Source organism: Mytilus edulis, chromosome 3 (assembly GCF_963676685.1).
Source record: "Mytilus edulis chromosome 3, xbMytEdul2.2, whole genome shotgun sequence".
NCBI classification, from domain to species: domain Eukaryota; kingdom Metazoa; phylum Mollusca; class Bivalvia; order Mytilida; family Mytilidae; genus Mytilus; species Mytilus edulis.
Window position 1 is genome coordinate 31,087,653 of NC_092346.1, and position 14,228 is coordinate 31,101,880.

A 14,228-nucleotide genomic window follows, 5' to 3' on the forward strand; every position below is an offset into this window, starting at 1 on the left:
AAAAGATCAACTAAGTAGACAGGTATTTCTACGAAAATAATTTATTATTGTTGTTATAGAATTATCATTGTAGTTTAATTTATTCATAATTTTCAATTGTGGTTTCTACATAAGAGAATGAACTCGTTCCCGATGTCTTTCAAGATTTTTTCCTTTTCTCTAATTTCACATCACCTTTCAGCGTATTTACCTTGAGAAAACAAAAAAGACTTTCTAACGAAAATATGAATCATTGAGTGAAAAAAATAAAGGATTTAAAGAGCAGATTGATGAAATATCAGAATTATTTGTCTTGTTTGAAGGATAAATGGCTACAGTAAAGAGAGGCATATGGACTCTGACAGCTCTGTGGTAAAAGACACGACTTCCTATTGAACAGACTGGAAAATTAACTCTTCAATACATCTATCTGCCAAGACAGTGATGACAAAACAATTAAAGCTGTACCTCTCACCTGACAGGTAACAAGGGCATGAAAGAGAGACACGTTTCTCTGGTGTCATTTAATGGCAAAGCAATTCTGACCATTTCTCTTGCAAATTCTATCTCATTAAAGTGAAAATCAGAACAAATAATAACTGCTAAATTTACCATATGGTAGTGTTATCATAGTAATTAAAAGTTGGAGAAAAAACATAACCACAAATGGCTTCATCAGTACATTATAATGAGATTCTGATAAATTACCTGACATAAAGATTATTACATTAACAAATGATTTTTTGTTCTAGTGCTAGAGAAAAAGACCTCACAAGAAAAAAACAACCTCCTTAATAGAAAATTAATGATCAAAACTTCTACTAATGGAAAAGATGGGATCTTATTCTAAACAAGAATGTGTCCCCAGTACACGAATGCCCCACTCGCACTATCATTTTCTATGTTCAGTGGACCGTGAAATTGGGGTAAACCCTCTAATTTGGCATTAAAATTAAAAAGATCATATCATAGGGAACATGTTTACTAAGTTTGAAGTCGATTGGACTTCAACTTCATCAAAAACTACCTTGACCAAAAACTTTAACCTGAAGCGGGACAGACGGACGGACGAACGAACGAACGGACGAACGGAGGCACAGACCAGAAAACATAATGCCCCTCTACTATCGTAGGTGGGGCATAAAAATGTTGCTGAAAGGTCAAGTAAATGAAACGGCAGGTAGAACTTATAGACATGAAAACCCAGGCACTGAATGAATGTATACAGAATGTTTGCAATAGTGCAGATATATTTTTTTTTGTTTTATCTTGTTTGTTTACTGTCTCATCTACACAGGACCAAACATTTGCTTTTACATAATTATATTATGATGCTAGAAAATGTCTTTGTGAGAGAAGATACAATAAATTCCTAAATTTGTAAAGCAGCCTAACCTATGCATACATTCCATTCCTTGTTTATCTTTTATTTTTCTTTATTTTAAAAAAGAGAACTTTAGTTTGGAATGGTTTGTACTTCATACTTCAATTTGGCTTAAACATGCATCGCTCCTCTCCCAAATAGCTGTATAAAACACAGGAATACATGAATAAGAAATAAATGATAGTGTCCCGTGGATAAGGATGACAAGGTTTGGCAAACAACTTCTGTTCTCAACCTTTATAACCATGCAATTTTAATGCTTTTCATTAAATACTTTAACATCTATTATCACCACACTTTTGTCTTCAACATTTACATTGTAATCTAGTAATCACATTTTATGCTGAGTACTTTAACAAATCATTTCATTATCATGCAATTACTTTTCACATTGGTAATCATACTATCTATTTCCTTTCACACTATAATCACATTCAAAGAATTGATGTGTGAAAAGTTAATCACATTTCATGCTCTTTACTTTCACATCTATCTATCTAAATATTGTGTGGTATGATTGCCAATGAAACAAACATCCATAGATAAAGGAGAAAGGTGTGAACAGTTACAGGTAAACATACAGCCTTCAACAATGGGCAAAACACATACCGGTACTCATAATCCACCTATGCAATATGCAGCATTCTACTTTCACACTATTTATTATATGAGACTGTGTTTGACTTTAAAACCTTGAAGCATTTGTGACAAAATTCTACTTTCACTCCATTCATCACATTGGGCAACAATATTTTTAATCACATGTGACAACATTATATTTTCACATCTTCAATCACATTGGACATTAACATTATATTTACACATCTTAAATCACATGTAACAACATTAAATTTTCACATCTTTAATCATATGTGACAACATTATGTTTACACATTTTTAATCACATTTGACAATATAATATTTTCACCTCTTTAATCACATTTGACAGCAATCAGTGGCGGATCCAGGGGGGGGGGTTCCGGGGGTTGGAACCCCCCCTTTTTTTTGGACGATCAATGCATTTGAATGGGAGCATATAGTTGGAACCCCCCTTTACTCAGGGTTGGGACCCCCCCCCCCCCCCCCTTTTAAAAATGACTGGATCCGCCACTGGCAATGTACAGCCTTTAAAAATGAAAATCTTTCTTATTTGAAAATTTCTCTTAATTAAATCTTCTTACATCTTTAATCGCATGTGACAGTATTCTTTTATATCTTTAATCACATGTGATATTATTCTACTTTTTCTTCTTTAATCACAAGTAACATATTCTACTTTTACTTCTTTCATCACACGTGACAGTATTGTATTTTTATATCTTTAATCACATGTGACAGCATTCTACTTTTATATTTTTAATCACATGTGACAGCATTCTACTTTTATATCTTTATTCACATGTGATAGCATTCTACTTTTATATCTTTATTCACAAATGACAGTATTGTATTTTTATATATTTAATCACATGTGACATCATTTTACTTTATATCTTTAATCACATGTGACAGCATTCTACTTTTATATCTTTAATCACATGTGACAGTATTCTACTTTTATATCTTTAATCACATGTGACAGCATTCTACTTTTACATCTTAAATCACATGTGACAGTATTCTACTTTTACATCTTTAATCCCATGTGATATTATTTTACTTTTACATCTTTATTTATATGGGACAGTTTTCTACTTTTACATCTTTTACATCATGTGACAGTAATCACAGTATTCTATTTTTATTATCTTAAATTCATGTGACAGCCTTCTACCGCAACCTCTTTAATCACAGTTGACAGTATCCTACTTTCACACATTTAAATGACAAGTCATCACAGTATCACAATTTAAAATTCTTCGTGACTTCCCACAGTCTTCTACATTCACATCTTATCTCATATACTCAGCTTTCACATCTTAAATCACATGTTTCTACTATCATACTTTGAATCACAATTCACATGTTATTGTATACTTTCACATTTCCAGTCACATATCACAGGATTCTACTATCACATCTGTATCAATCTTATCACAATGTAATATTATACACATAATTTCAACCAACAAACAATTCTGACATTTAAAAGCCACAGTGTAATGGTCAAGACTAATTCAAAGTCATGCATTTAGTGAATTGTTAGAAGAATATGTTTTTGTTGTTGTCTGATGTCAGTACATTGACATTTAATCCTCTGCATGTTTCAGTGCATTAAAGTGGTTATTTTCATAGTAATGCATTTATACAAAGATGTATGTGTATTTAATTTGAGGAAGAAATAACCCACACATCAAATTTTTAAGTCTGCTGCATGGTTATCAAATTCCCTATTTGCAAATATCAGTGCAACATACCAATCATGAAATTTCTGAGAGCAATGACACAAAATATATATTTTTTTTTAATCTTTCTAAATTTTGAAATGAATTCAGCACATTACAACTCTCAAATTTCAATGCACTTGTTTTACTCTGTATGTGTGGGAAAAGAATGACAGTTGATTTACTTTAACTTAATTAGAATTTACAAGTATCTTACAATTAATGGATGAGAAAAAGTCCCTTGAAATCTTTGTCAAAGCAAGCTTTCACTACGGTATTAATTATAAATTGTTGACACAGAAATATGTCTGGCTGTTTATTTTTTTTAAGGTAGAATGCAAATATAGAATCCAACAAGAATGTGTCCATAGTACACGAATGCCCCACTCGCACTATCATTTTCTATGTTCAGTGGACCGTGAAATTGGGGTCAAAACTTTAATTTGGAATTAAAATTAGAAAGATCATATCATAGGGAACATGTGTACTAAGTTTCAAGTTGATTGGACTTCAACTTCTTCAAAAACTACCTTGACCAAAAACTTTAACCTGAACTTCGCACTATCATTTTCTATGTTCAGTGGACCATGAAATTGGGGTCAAATCTATAATTTGGCATTAAAAATAGAAAGATCATATCATGGGGAACAAGTGTACTAAGTTTCAAGTTGATTGGACTTCAACTTCTTCAAAAACTACCTTGACCAAAAACTTTAACCTGAAGCGGAGAGACGAACGGAGGCACAGACCAGAAAACATAATGCCCCTCTACTATCGTAGGTGGGGCATAAAAATCTAAATGGCAATATTTATACATAAACTATCATTGAAATAACATTAAACTGTTGTTCCTCTTCAACTAATTTTATCACCAACTTTAACATATAAGCTATTCAAAACACTCAAAGTCATTAGACCATGACTGAGCCAGTGAAGCCAAATGACCTTCAAGGAAATATTATAAGCTGATGCTTATGCATTTGCATAAAAAATATCATTGACATAGAACTTGTGGTTCCAACTGATCTTATCACAAACTAACACTGGTACATGTTAAGTACCGTAAGCAAAAGTCAATAGACCATGACCAAGTGGAAGGGGCAAAATTATCTCCATTGACAATGAGATGTGCCAATGCTAATACAACTAGATACCAAATATCATTAACCTACTACAAGTGGTCTCTCATAAACAGACCTTATCACTAACTAATACATTGTTGAGGCCTCTACTACCACCGTTGGAAACAGCATACCTAAGTCTCGCTTTTTGACTCTGTCATGCAATTTGAAAACTAAAATAACTTTGCACTTTGTTATGAATAAAAATAACATAATATAGGATAAAAGAAATGGGCATAAATAGGTATGGTGCATAAAGTCAGAACACAACATTATGCACTTAATAAAACAAAAACCAAACAAAATAAGCTTTTTTGCTGTTCTTCATCTCAATGTAGAATGTCCTTTAGCATGAAGCTAACAATCAAATCTCACTTTAAGTTTGACACGTAGAAATAATATGAATGGAATTCTTTGTTAGATGTGTGGCATCTTCAAATCGGGGTCAATCCATAATTTGTCATATTGTTTTTTTTTTAAATTTACATCTGAGAGATGTAGTTTTTGAGAAAAAAGTGATATGTCTTATGCATTGATAAATGGAGGACACAGAGATGACCAGATGAACAGTGGTAACCTAGAATATACCCTGCTACAGGTGAAGGTATGTTTTACTCTTTGAACATTAAGTCAAAGGAGGCAGTATGATAAGAGCACTGATTTGGTTTCTTGGATCTTTTATGAAACTTAAATTACTTAACTTGTGCCTGAAACACCAAATCTATTATTTTGATTGGTCAATTGCTACGTCCGTGCACAATAATCATGCTATAAATTTTTATGACCAAAGGCCTGGACTTATTAAAGCTTTACTGAATTTGGACTTGTTACAAAATAAAATATTTTAATTTGTATAATAACATTTATGCCTTAATTAAATAGACCTAAAAAAAAAAGAAAAAAAGAGCATAGAGTACAATAATATGATTTCCATCTCTTGTGAAGATCAGGCTACACGACAAATTTCATTGCCCTAATCATAGATGGGAGTAGATATAATAACGATACTGTCACATTTTATGAGAGCTTACATCAATATTTAGAAAATAATTTGAATGAAAAAGGTATTACACCTTAATTAATTTTTTAAAGAAGCTTAAAGAACTGTATTAAATACATACATGTAAAGGGATGATAGCGTTCTGAGTTCTAAGTTTGGAGGACTTTTAGATCAGGTGGCTGGCCATGTTAATGAGAAGATTAGTAAATTAATTACTTCTTGCAGAAGGAGATAGCATTAATGTATCATTATTGAAAAGGATGAAAATTTACGTGTTTAAGCAGCTTTTACATGACATTAGAATGATGGCCAATAATTAAGGGTTATTTCAACAATACCAAAGATCTTTATGATTGGTCTTGGAACAAAAGTCCATGATCATGGAAAAAGATTTTTTTCTGCCGATCGTCATTGTGTAATGATCTGTATTTGAACAGCTAATTGCTGTTTAACATGTTATACAAAGTAATTTTACAAAAGACGACAACAATTAAACCATAATAAAAGTAGAATTTTCAAATGAAATTGTTTGACCAGCTTAATTCTTCATTATTGAAAAGTTTTTTGCAATTGTTTTTGAATTAAGAAAAATTATAGACTGCTATCCTTCTTTGTTTGATATAAAGAAGAAATAAAATGAAGTTAGAAATTTTCAAGAGGTCTTGCTTGCAATATATACAATTAATCAGACCTGTGTTTCACAAAAAAATTATGACTAAATTTAGTCAGAAGTATTCTGAATTGATCATGACTTACAATCAATTTAAGTCGTAAGTGTTTTTGTGAAACGCAGGTCTGGACTTTTAATTATAATGTTCAAAAATATTTTTAAAATGTAGATTTTTTTTTATCCGAAACATAAATGCCAACAATTCAATTAAATTTCTAAAAATAAAATTAAACACACCTGAAACAAAAATAATATTAAATTCCAATATTTTTATTTTTACAACAATCGAGGCCAATAAAGAAAACAGTCCGAGGAGGTCAAAAGATAATAGAAGAAAACATGGGATAACAATTAAAAGACAAAGTTTATTGATAAAGTTACAAAAACAAGTATATTTCTAAAAGTGACTCCATTAAAGATCTCTATCAATAAAAAGAATGGACCTGACCCAATGGGGTACATTACTAATCAACTAAACCCTCATGAATAAACACTTTATACCACTCTTAGGGCTTTCAGTTCAAAAGAGTTGTTTTAAGACCTCCTGTAAAATTATCATTCACAATGGAAGTAAATGGACTTTACAATAGTCTATTATTTGAATATATCAACAAAATTCCTCGTAGTACAAATACTCACAACGTCTAATTACATTCCTTTAAATTAAAAAGAAATAACCCAAGAAAACATTTACCTGTCAACGGACAATTCACTTCCATATTTCTTATTTTAGTCGAGAAAATTCAGCTTTAGGCATTTTTTTTTTCAATATAAAAAGTTTGACTTTCTATTTTCAAAAATTGTGAAAAAATACTCAAGGAAATGAAAACAACATAAATGACTGCGTGGGAAATAGAAATTCTCAATTTTGGATTTTTTGTTTGTTTTTATGAGTACTTAATTCGCTCTTTACAAACTGTCAAAACAGTTTTATTTTATCTTAGAAAAATTCTAGCAATCCTTTTTAAAAAATCTAAATTTTTATCTAACCTATAGTTCAAATTTATAAATGTATAAACAATTTTCACTGCAACACCTACTGGTTTATAGGCAATACACTTTTTTTAAAACAATTTTCATTATTTTATTCAAGCACTTTATAACAGAAATCAAAAACTATTAAATATTATGAAAATATGAAGAAATTGATAAAAACAATATGAACAAAAACAATTAAAACAACAAATATTCTCCTAAAGGGAATAGAGAAGAGAAATTTTATGAATTTTCAACAATTCTTGAAAAAAATATTGATGCAAAATAAATAGAGCAAAAAATTATAGCTGTAATTTTGATGGACTTTGTGTAAGCAAATTATTGAACGCTTTATTCAGCAATTACCAAGAGTGGAATAAATATTTGTGCCTGTAAAACCAAATTAATCTCAGAAGAGCTGTTACTAGCATCAAACTTATAGCCATAAAGTTCTTTTGTCTCAAAAACTGTCAATTTTTGGACACCAACAGAAGTAACAATTAAAATGAATATTTTCCAATTATCACAAAACTAATGCCTTACTTGTCAAACTCGTTTCAATGAATGATAAAATAAATCTGATAAACTTGGTAATATGCATTTGGAAAAAAAGTAAATATATAATATATTATCAAATAATTTTTGGTCACTGTTGTCTTTTGGCTGCTGTTTCCTTGATTTTTTTTACCCATTTGTCTTTTATAAATGTTACAAAAACTTGTGTGTTTTATTTAATTCAATTGTTATTTAAATGATTTGACTATTATCTTGTCCTACAAAAAATGTATTTCGTCTTTTCCTGTAGTTGGATTACATCTCATTAAGATTAAATCCAACATCTCCTTTTATCCTTATGTAATTCTTACAGAATTCTTAACCTCGGAATTAATATTCCGAAACTAAACAAAATATATTCAAATTCTTATTTCGTAATGGTACTTTCAAGTATCATAAATAAGAATGGTACAATAACTTCTAAGAAGTAAGGACTTGAACTTTGACTTTTACAACTGCTGTTTCAACATACATGTATAAGTACCTGTATAATTCTATATCATGATGACTTATAGAATTCTGTATTTATATGATCATTGACCAGTAAAAAATGCATTCAGACTTCTGCTAACAAAGGGAATTAGTCCTTGTTATCACGGTAATTCCTTTTTTCACGGAAATTCCACAATATTAAAAAATGCCACTTTTTCGAATATAAAGGTGCATTTCCTCAAACCATTAATCCATATCTCATTGAAAACCTTCTTACCTACCTGGTTTTATCCATGAATTTCATTATTTTCAACTTTCGGTTTTTTCGTTATCCTCCAATCCTCAAATTACCAATTTTGATCCAAAATGACCACCATAACCATGATAACATAAGCTTAGACTAATTCTCAATATAAAATCTTCATCTTCCAGATACAGCACAAATTTCTGATTTTTTCAAAAAAATTGGAAGATTTTCACTATCCAAAAACACAACTTTCAAAAGACATGAATTGCTTATAGCATATATACCTTCCATAGCCATCATAGCACGGAGCTCTCGATTCAGCAGCTCGAATCTCTGCTCTAAATCGTCTTCTTTTTCTCTGCAAATATACATGTAAAAATTCCATTTCAAACCGAACTTCTTGAAACTGAAAACTCATGGCTCAAACTAAAGAACCTAATGTTTGGTATTATATAGAAACTTTGCAGAAAAGCTGATTTCTTAACTAGTATTACCCTAATGGGTTTAAGTCTAAAGATGATAATATTTTCACAATATACTTACTAGCCTTACAAGTTTTCTCCTGGGATATTAAGGAAACTGATCCCTTCTTAAAACCTTAAAACCTCATCCCGGGCTTAAACAATTTACACAATTCTTTTTATAATATTAATGCTATCAGATGCTCCTCTCTGATCTGAATTTTATTCATATAATAAGTTAAAGAAATTTATATAAATAAGAAAAGAAGCTAAAGAGATTTATAAGATTCTTAAATTGATGTGCCCTATGTGAATACAGAATAACCAAAGAAATCTCCTTATGCTATTATTATTATAAGGAGCTTGAAATAATGTTTTGGATAAATCTTAAAACGACTTTGTGAAAATTTATTTTGTCAGAGTGATTCGAACTGAAAGGTTTCTGTCATGGAAATATTTCATTTTTTAAAGTGTTGGTAATCTTTATTTATTAGAAAATGTGACGGTCGCTAATTACAAAGAGATAAGGAACGACCTTATTCATTGGAAACAGAAGCTCATCAGAGATTAGTTAATGTCTTGTATGGAAAAAGATATTAATATATTATACATGCATGGTTTCTTTAATGAAGGCTTCCATAGTTACAAAGACTGAATGGAAATAAAACAAAAGATTTGTAGTAACAAATTCTAGTCTTAAAACTGACCAGACAGAGAGATAGATGATATGTCTTTTTTTACGATAATACATGAACCAAAGGGAAATGGTTTATAACTTACAAGTCCAAAAAAAAAGATTTTTGCTAAAAAAAGAAACTGTTGATTAAAGGATTTAGACAAACATATTCTCTGGAATTTCCCAAAATTTTGTTGTCATGGAAATTGTCGTTTCAATGTATTTTATATATATTAATAGTGCAACCAAACAAACATTTGATCCTACCATTTTTTTTTCAATTTTTAAAGCACCTCAATTTTTTTTTACTGACATACAAATCTAATGTAATTCTCCTATCTAGTATGATTGCCAAAAAGACAATTACTATCTGCCAGAGACCAAACAACATGGATGTTGGCAACAATTTTTTTTTTCTTTTTTTTTTTTTTTTTATAGTTTTTAGATCTCAGACATTTCAATGACTATCATATCAAAATTTTATTATCCCACTTTGTTCTTTTTTTTTTTTTGAAGAAAAAAAATAATGTCAAATATTTTTCTTTTTTGGAGACAGCTGATCTTTCAAAATATAAAAGTAGGTTTCAGAAGAATTTGATAGATTAAAACCAAACTTCACAATAAAAATATTTACAGAATTTTGTTATATAACAATAAAAATATTTGAAATTTTCATTACTACAAACCACAAAAGGAGTTCAAGGAACAGGGCTTCTTGCCAAGAAATTGAATTTATATTTTGTAACAATACAGGATCAAATAGTTTTAGACTCATTAGGAATTAAGGAACTTAATCCTGAACTTAATTTTTATTGATAAAATATGTTTATAAAATATGTATTACACAAAGGATTTGTGGGTAGTTACAAAGAGATTTAGAAAGTTAGAACAGGTGAAATATATAGCATGTAATATCTTGAATTATTGTTTATTTCTCGGATTAAAACACTTAAAATTTATGAGTTTTGTCAATATTTATTTGAAAATTATTTCTAATTCTTTTTCAATTCCATATAAATGCAAATACTATACGAAAAGTGATCTGAGTCTCTTATCTAGTTGTAAAGATTTGATACAACCGTTGTTTTTCCTTACAAGGAAATTGACATTTCTTATTATAATTATTTCTCATAGGAGATTCCTTCCTAATTATTTTTAATGCAGTCTTTTATTTCACTGCATTCATTTGCATGATAAGAGCTTTTACCCTTAAACCTCAACAATTCAATGAGTGTTTTTCAATGTGTGATGCACTGTGATGCAATTTTCAAGTGGAAAAATGTTGAAAGTGGAGTGGAAAGAAGAGGAGGAGTTACGCTAAATTGTAAAATAAAAAAAATGGAAAATAATTCTCATCCAAATATAGACTATACCAAATAAATTTGTTGTTCTTCAAACTTTCTGGTTAAAATTTGGAGGAAGAGCTTGAAATTCTTTCTTTCTTTTTCTTCTTTTTAATTTTTAGATAAGGGATGGGAAAGAATGCCTCCTTGATATTACTTCTTGTGAATCAATGGAGAAAGAAAACATAATTCTTTCTTTTTACCCTCTAATCATTTCTAGGTAAGGGATGCAAAAAATACCTCTAAATGTCTACCATTACATGTATTGGGATTGATTGGTGTTTATTTTAAGTCCAGTGGCAAATGTTTAAGATGACCACATCTGTATTGGGGAACGATCTCACTTAATTTCCCTCAAACCATTTTTTATTCATACAGTTGTAATATTTTCTCTATTGTCTTATTTTTTTAAGAACAATTAATCTTTCATTAAATTTTTGTTGTTGTTAAAATGGAACAACAGACAAGCGTCACACCAGGACTGCAATATTTCATCTATTCTAACTTCGTTTTCTCATCCTAATCTTAAATCAATTTTTTGAATGACCACTCTGAACAATAAGTGCAACTTGGCCACACAACCATCATGCAAATTTTCTATAAGTGAGAGAAGGGATTAGGTCACACAAGATTGTGTATTGGCATCTCCATTTATCAGAAGCTGTCAGGAAAAGTCCACAAAATCTTGATTGATTAAGTCAACAGATTTTCTTTACCTGAAATAATTTCATAGGATTAATTTAATGGCATAAATTTTCAGACATAGATGACAAATTATTCATAGTAAAAGAATCGAGGGCACTAGTACTTTTCTTACAAGAAATTGTAAATTTGTAGGTTATAAAAAATACAGCGAAGTTTGTCTGAAGCAATTTCCTTAGAAGCTGAATATTTTATCCATACAAGACTTGTGCTTACCTAATTACACAGATACAATTATTGAAGAATATTGATAGTTTTTCTTATACTAAGTAAAAGAGTTCTATTTACAAAGGGTTCGGTATAGATATGTGTCACTATATTAAATTTCCACAATAAATTAAAAATAGGCCTAAGGTATTCTCTTTATATTCCATTGATTTGAAAAAGAAAGCATAAAAATGATGCATCAATATCATGAATTACTATGATTTAAACAATATATTGATATACGTTTATATTAAAGAGCAGAGGCAACAACTCTTTGAAGGGGACAGACACTATGTGATCAGTTGTGAGTCTAATTTTTCAACTCTTCCTTTTCTAGACAAGCCTTCTTAGCATATCTTAGCAAGACCAGCTAAATGAAATGTATTCATATGATAGTCGTTGAGTTCCTATAGTGGTAAAATGTCTTGCTCATTTGAAAAGAGAAAAAATATGAAAATATTATCTGAAAAGATTTCTGATTATTCTAAATGTAGTTACATGTATAAATTTTAATTGTAACTTTATCTTCAAAAAAAATTAATTGTTGCTCATATTCAACTTGGCAATTTTTTCATGCATATTCAACATGAACTATCTTCAAAGTAGAAAAAACAAGAACAAATGAGATGAAAATTCCGTACCATTAACAACCAGACTTCAACTGAGCAAATTTGACTGCTATAAATGTACTTAAAAAGTCAACAAGGATTTTACAAAACATTTCTGAATCATCTAAATGAAATGTAATGCTGGCTGAAACAAGAATGTTCTCCACATGGGTTTCTAGGGGAAAACACAAGCTCGGTAACTACAAAGTGTCGCCAATGGGTCATCGGGCTATAGTTTTAGAGACCTTTAAATTTATCAAAGGACCATGTAAATGTTATGATGTAAGACCACAAATGACCTGTTACAAGGTACTATAAGATTAGGCTCCAAATCCGCTTTACACCGTAATCCCCCCTGTAACGTTTTTCTACTGCGTTCTTTCAAGCTTTAACCGCTCTCCTTGAAAAATAAAAATAAATTTTTTTGAATTCAAAATATTTTAATTATGAATTGTCATATCATTGGAATTTCAATACACATGAATTTATTCCGAAAAATTGAATAATGAAAAAATACCTCAATTATTTACTTTTCCTGGACTTACGAAAAGAGGATGCTTGACCTCATAGTCTTGTAAAATTCTGCATTTGTAATATAAGTACTACAAATTTCTTATAGGTTTGTACTAAAAAGAAATTTGTCTTTAGGTATAAGAGTGTCATCACCAGGCGCTGTTAATTACTTGTAGTGGTATATATACTATATTTTTAGGTATAAGGGTGTCTGATTTTACATTTGCTCCTTCATAGCTTTCCAAATTTATATTTTTGAATTTTGTTTTGAACTTTAGCATTTTTTGTCATTTTTCTCTTCTTAACACTGGAATTTCAAATTTCAAAAAAATGAATATTTGCAGAAACATGTGCAGTAGTTATTTTTAAAATACAAAAAAAAAAAAACACCAGAAAACAAAAACTTTGTAGTAAAAACAAATAAATAATTTAAAATTCAATTTACCAAATATTTTAAATAATAATAAAGCAAGAATTTAAAATGTGAAAATATTCCCCAAAATTGAACAACTTCAAAACTATTTCTATCTTTTCTTATCATTCAACAAATTTTTATCACAATTATCCTGTTTTTCTTGGGAAGAATCTCACATGGCTTGAATGTAATCATTTTATTCAAATCAATAATTTTTAAATCGAAGAGATAAGATATCTTAAAAGCTCTTCAAAATACCATTAAACCTAACTAGATAGACTAACAAGGTGTCAGCTATCACATTAACACTAATCAAATACCGCAATAGTTGCCACCCAAATGGATAGGCAAAATTTAAAAATAAATACTATATTACTATTTGTTCAATGACTCTGAATAGGAAAAAATAAAGACAACCTTTAAAATCTGATTATATGATAAGTAAATCTATCTATATGTCTGTTTGATAGACACTTACTTATACAGAAGTCATGAACAAAGTGCTAAATTAGGAATATCATATATTGTACAGAAATTTAATGGTAGTTGTATGTATATCAGCATCAAAAAGGGATTTGGTGGATGAATTTGTACTTCACTGATGAAACAATCATTG

The 14,228-nt window shown here is 29.7% G+C and overlaps 1 protein-coding gene across 8 annotated transcripts in view; it reads right to left on the bottom strand.

Moving 5' to 3' along the window:
• LOC139516224 (EH domain-binding protein 1-like) overlaps nt 1-14,228 on the bottom strand; it is a 99,112-nt gene that overhangs the window by 20,979 nt on the left and 63,905 nt on the right. For all 8 annotated transcript variants that reach the window (XM_071306194.1, XM_071306190.1, XM_071306187.1 and 5 more), the window contains one exon: nt 8,972-9,045. In XM_071306194.1, the coding sequence (XP_071162295.1) occupies nt 8,972-9,045 (74 nt within the window). The remainder of the gene's footprint in view (nt 1-8,971; nt 9,046-14,228) is intronic.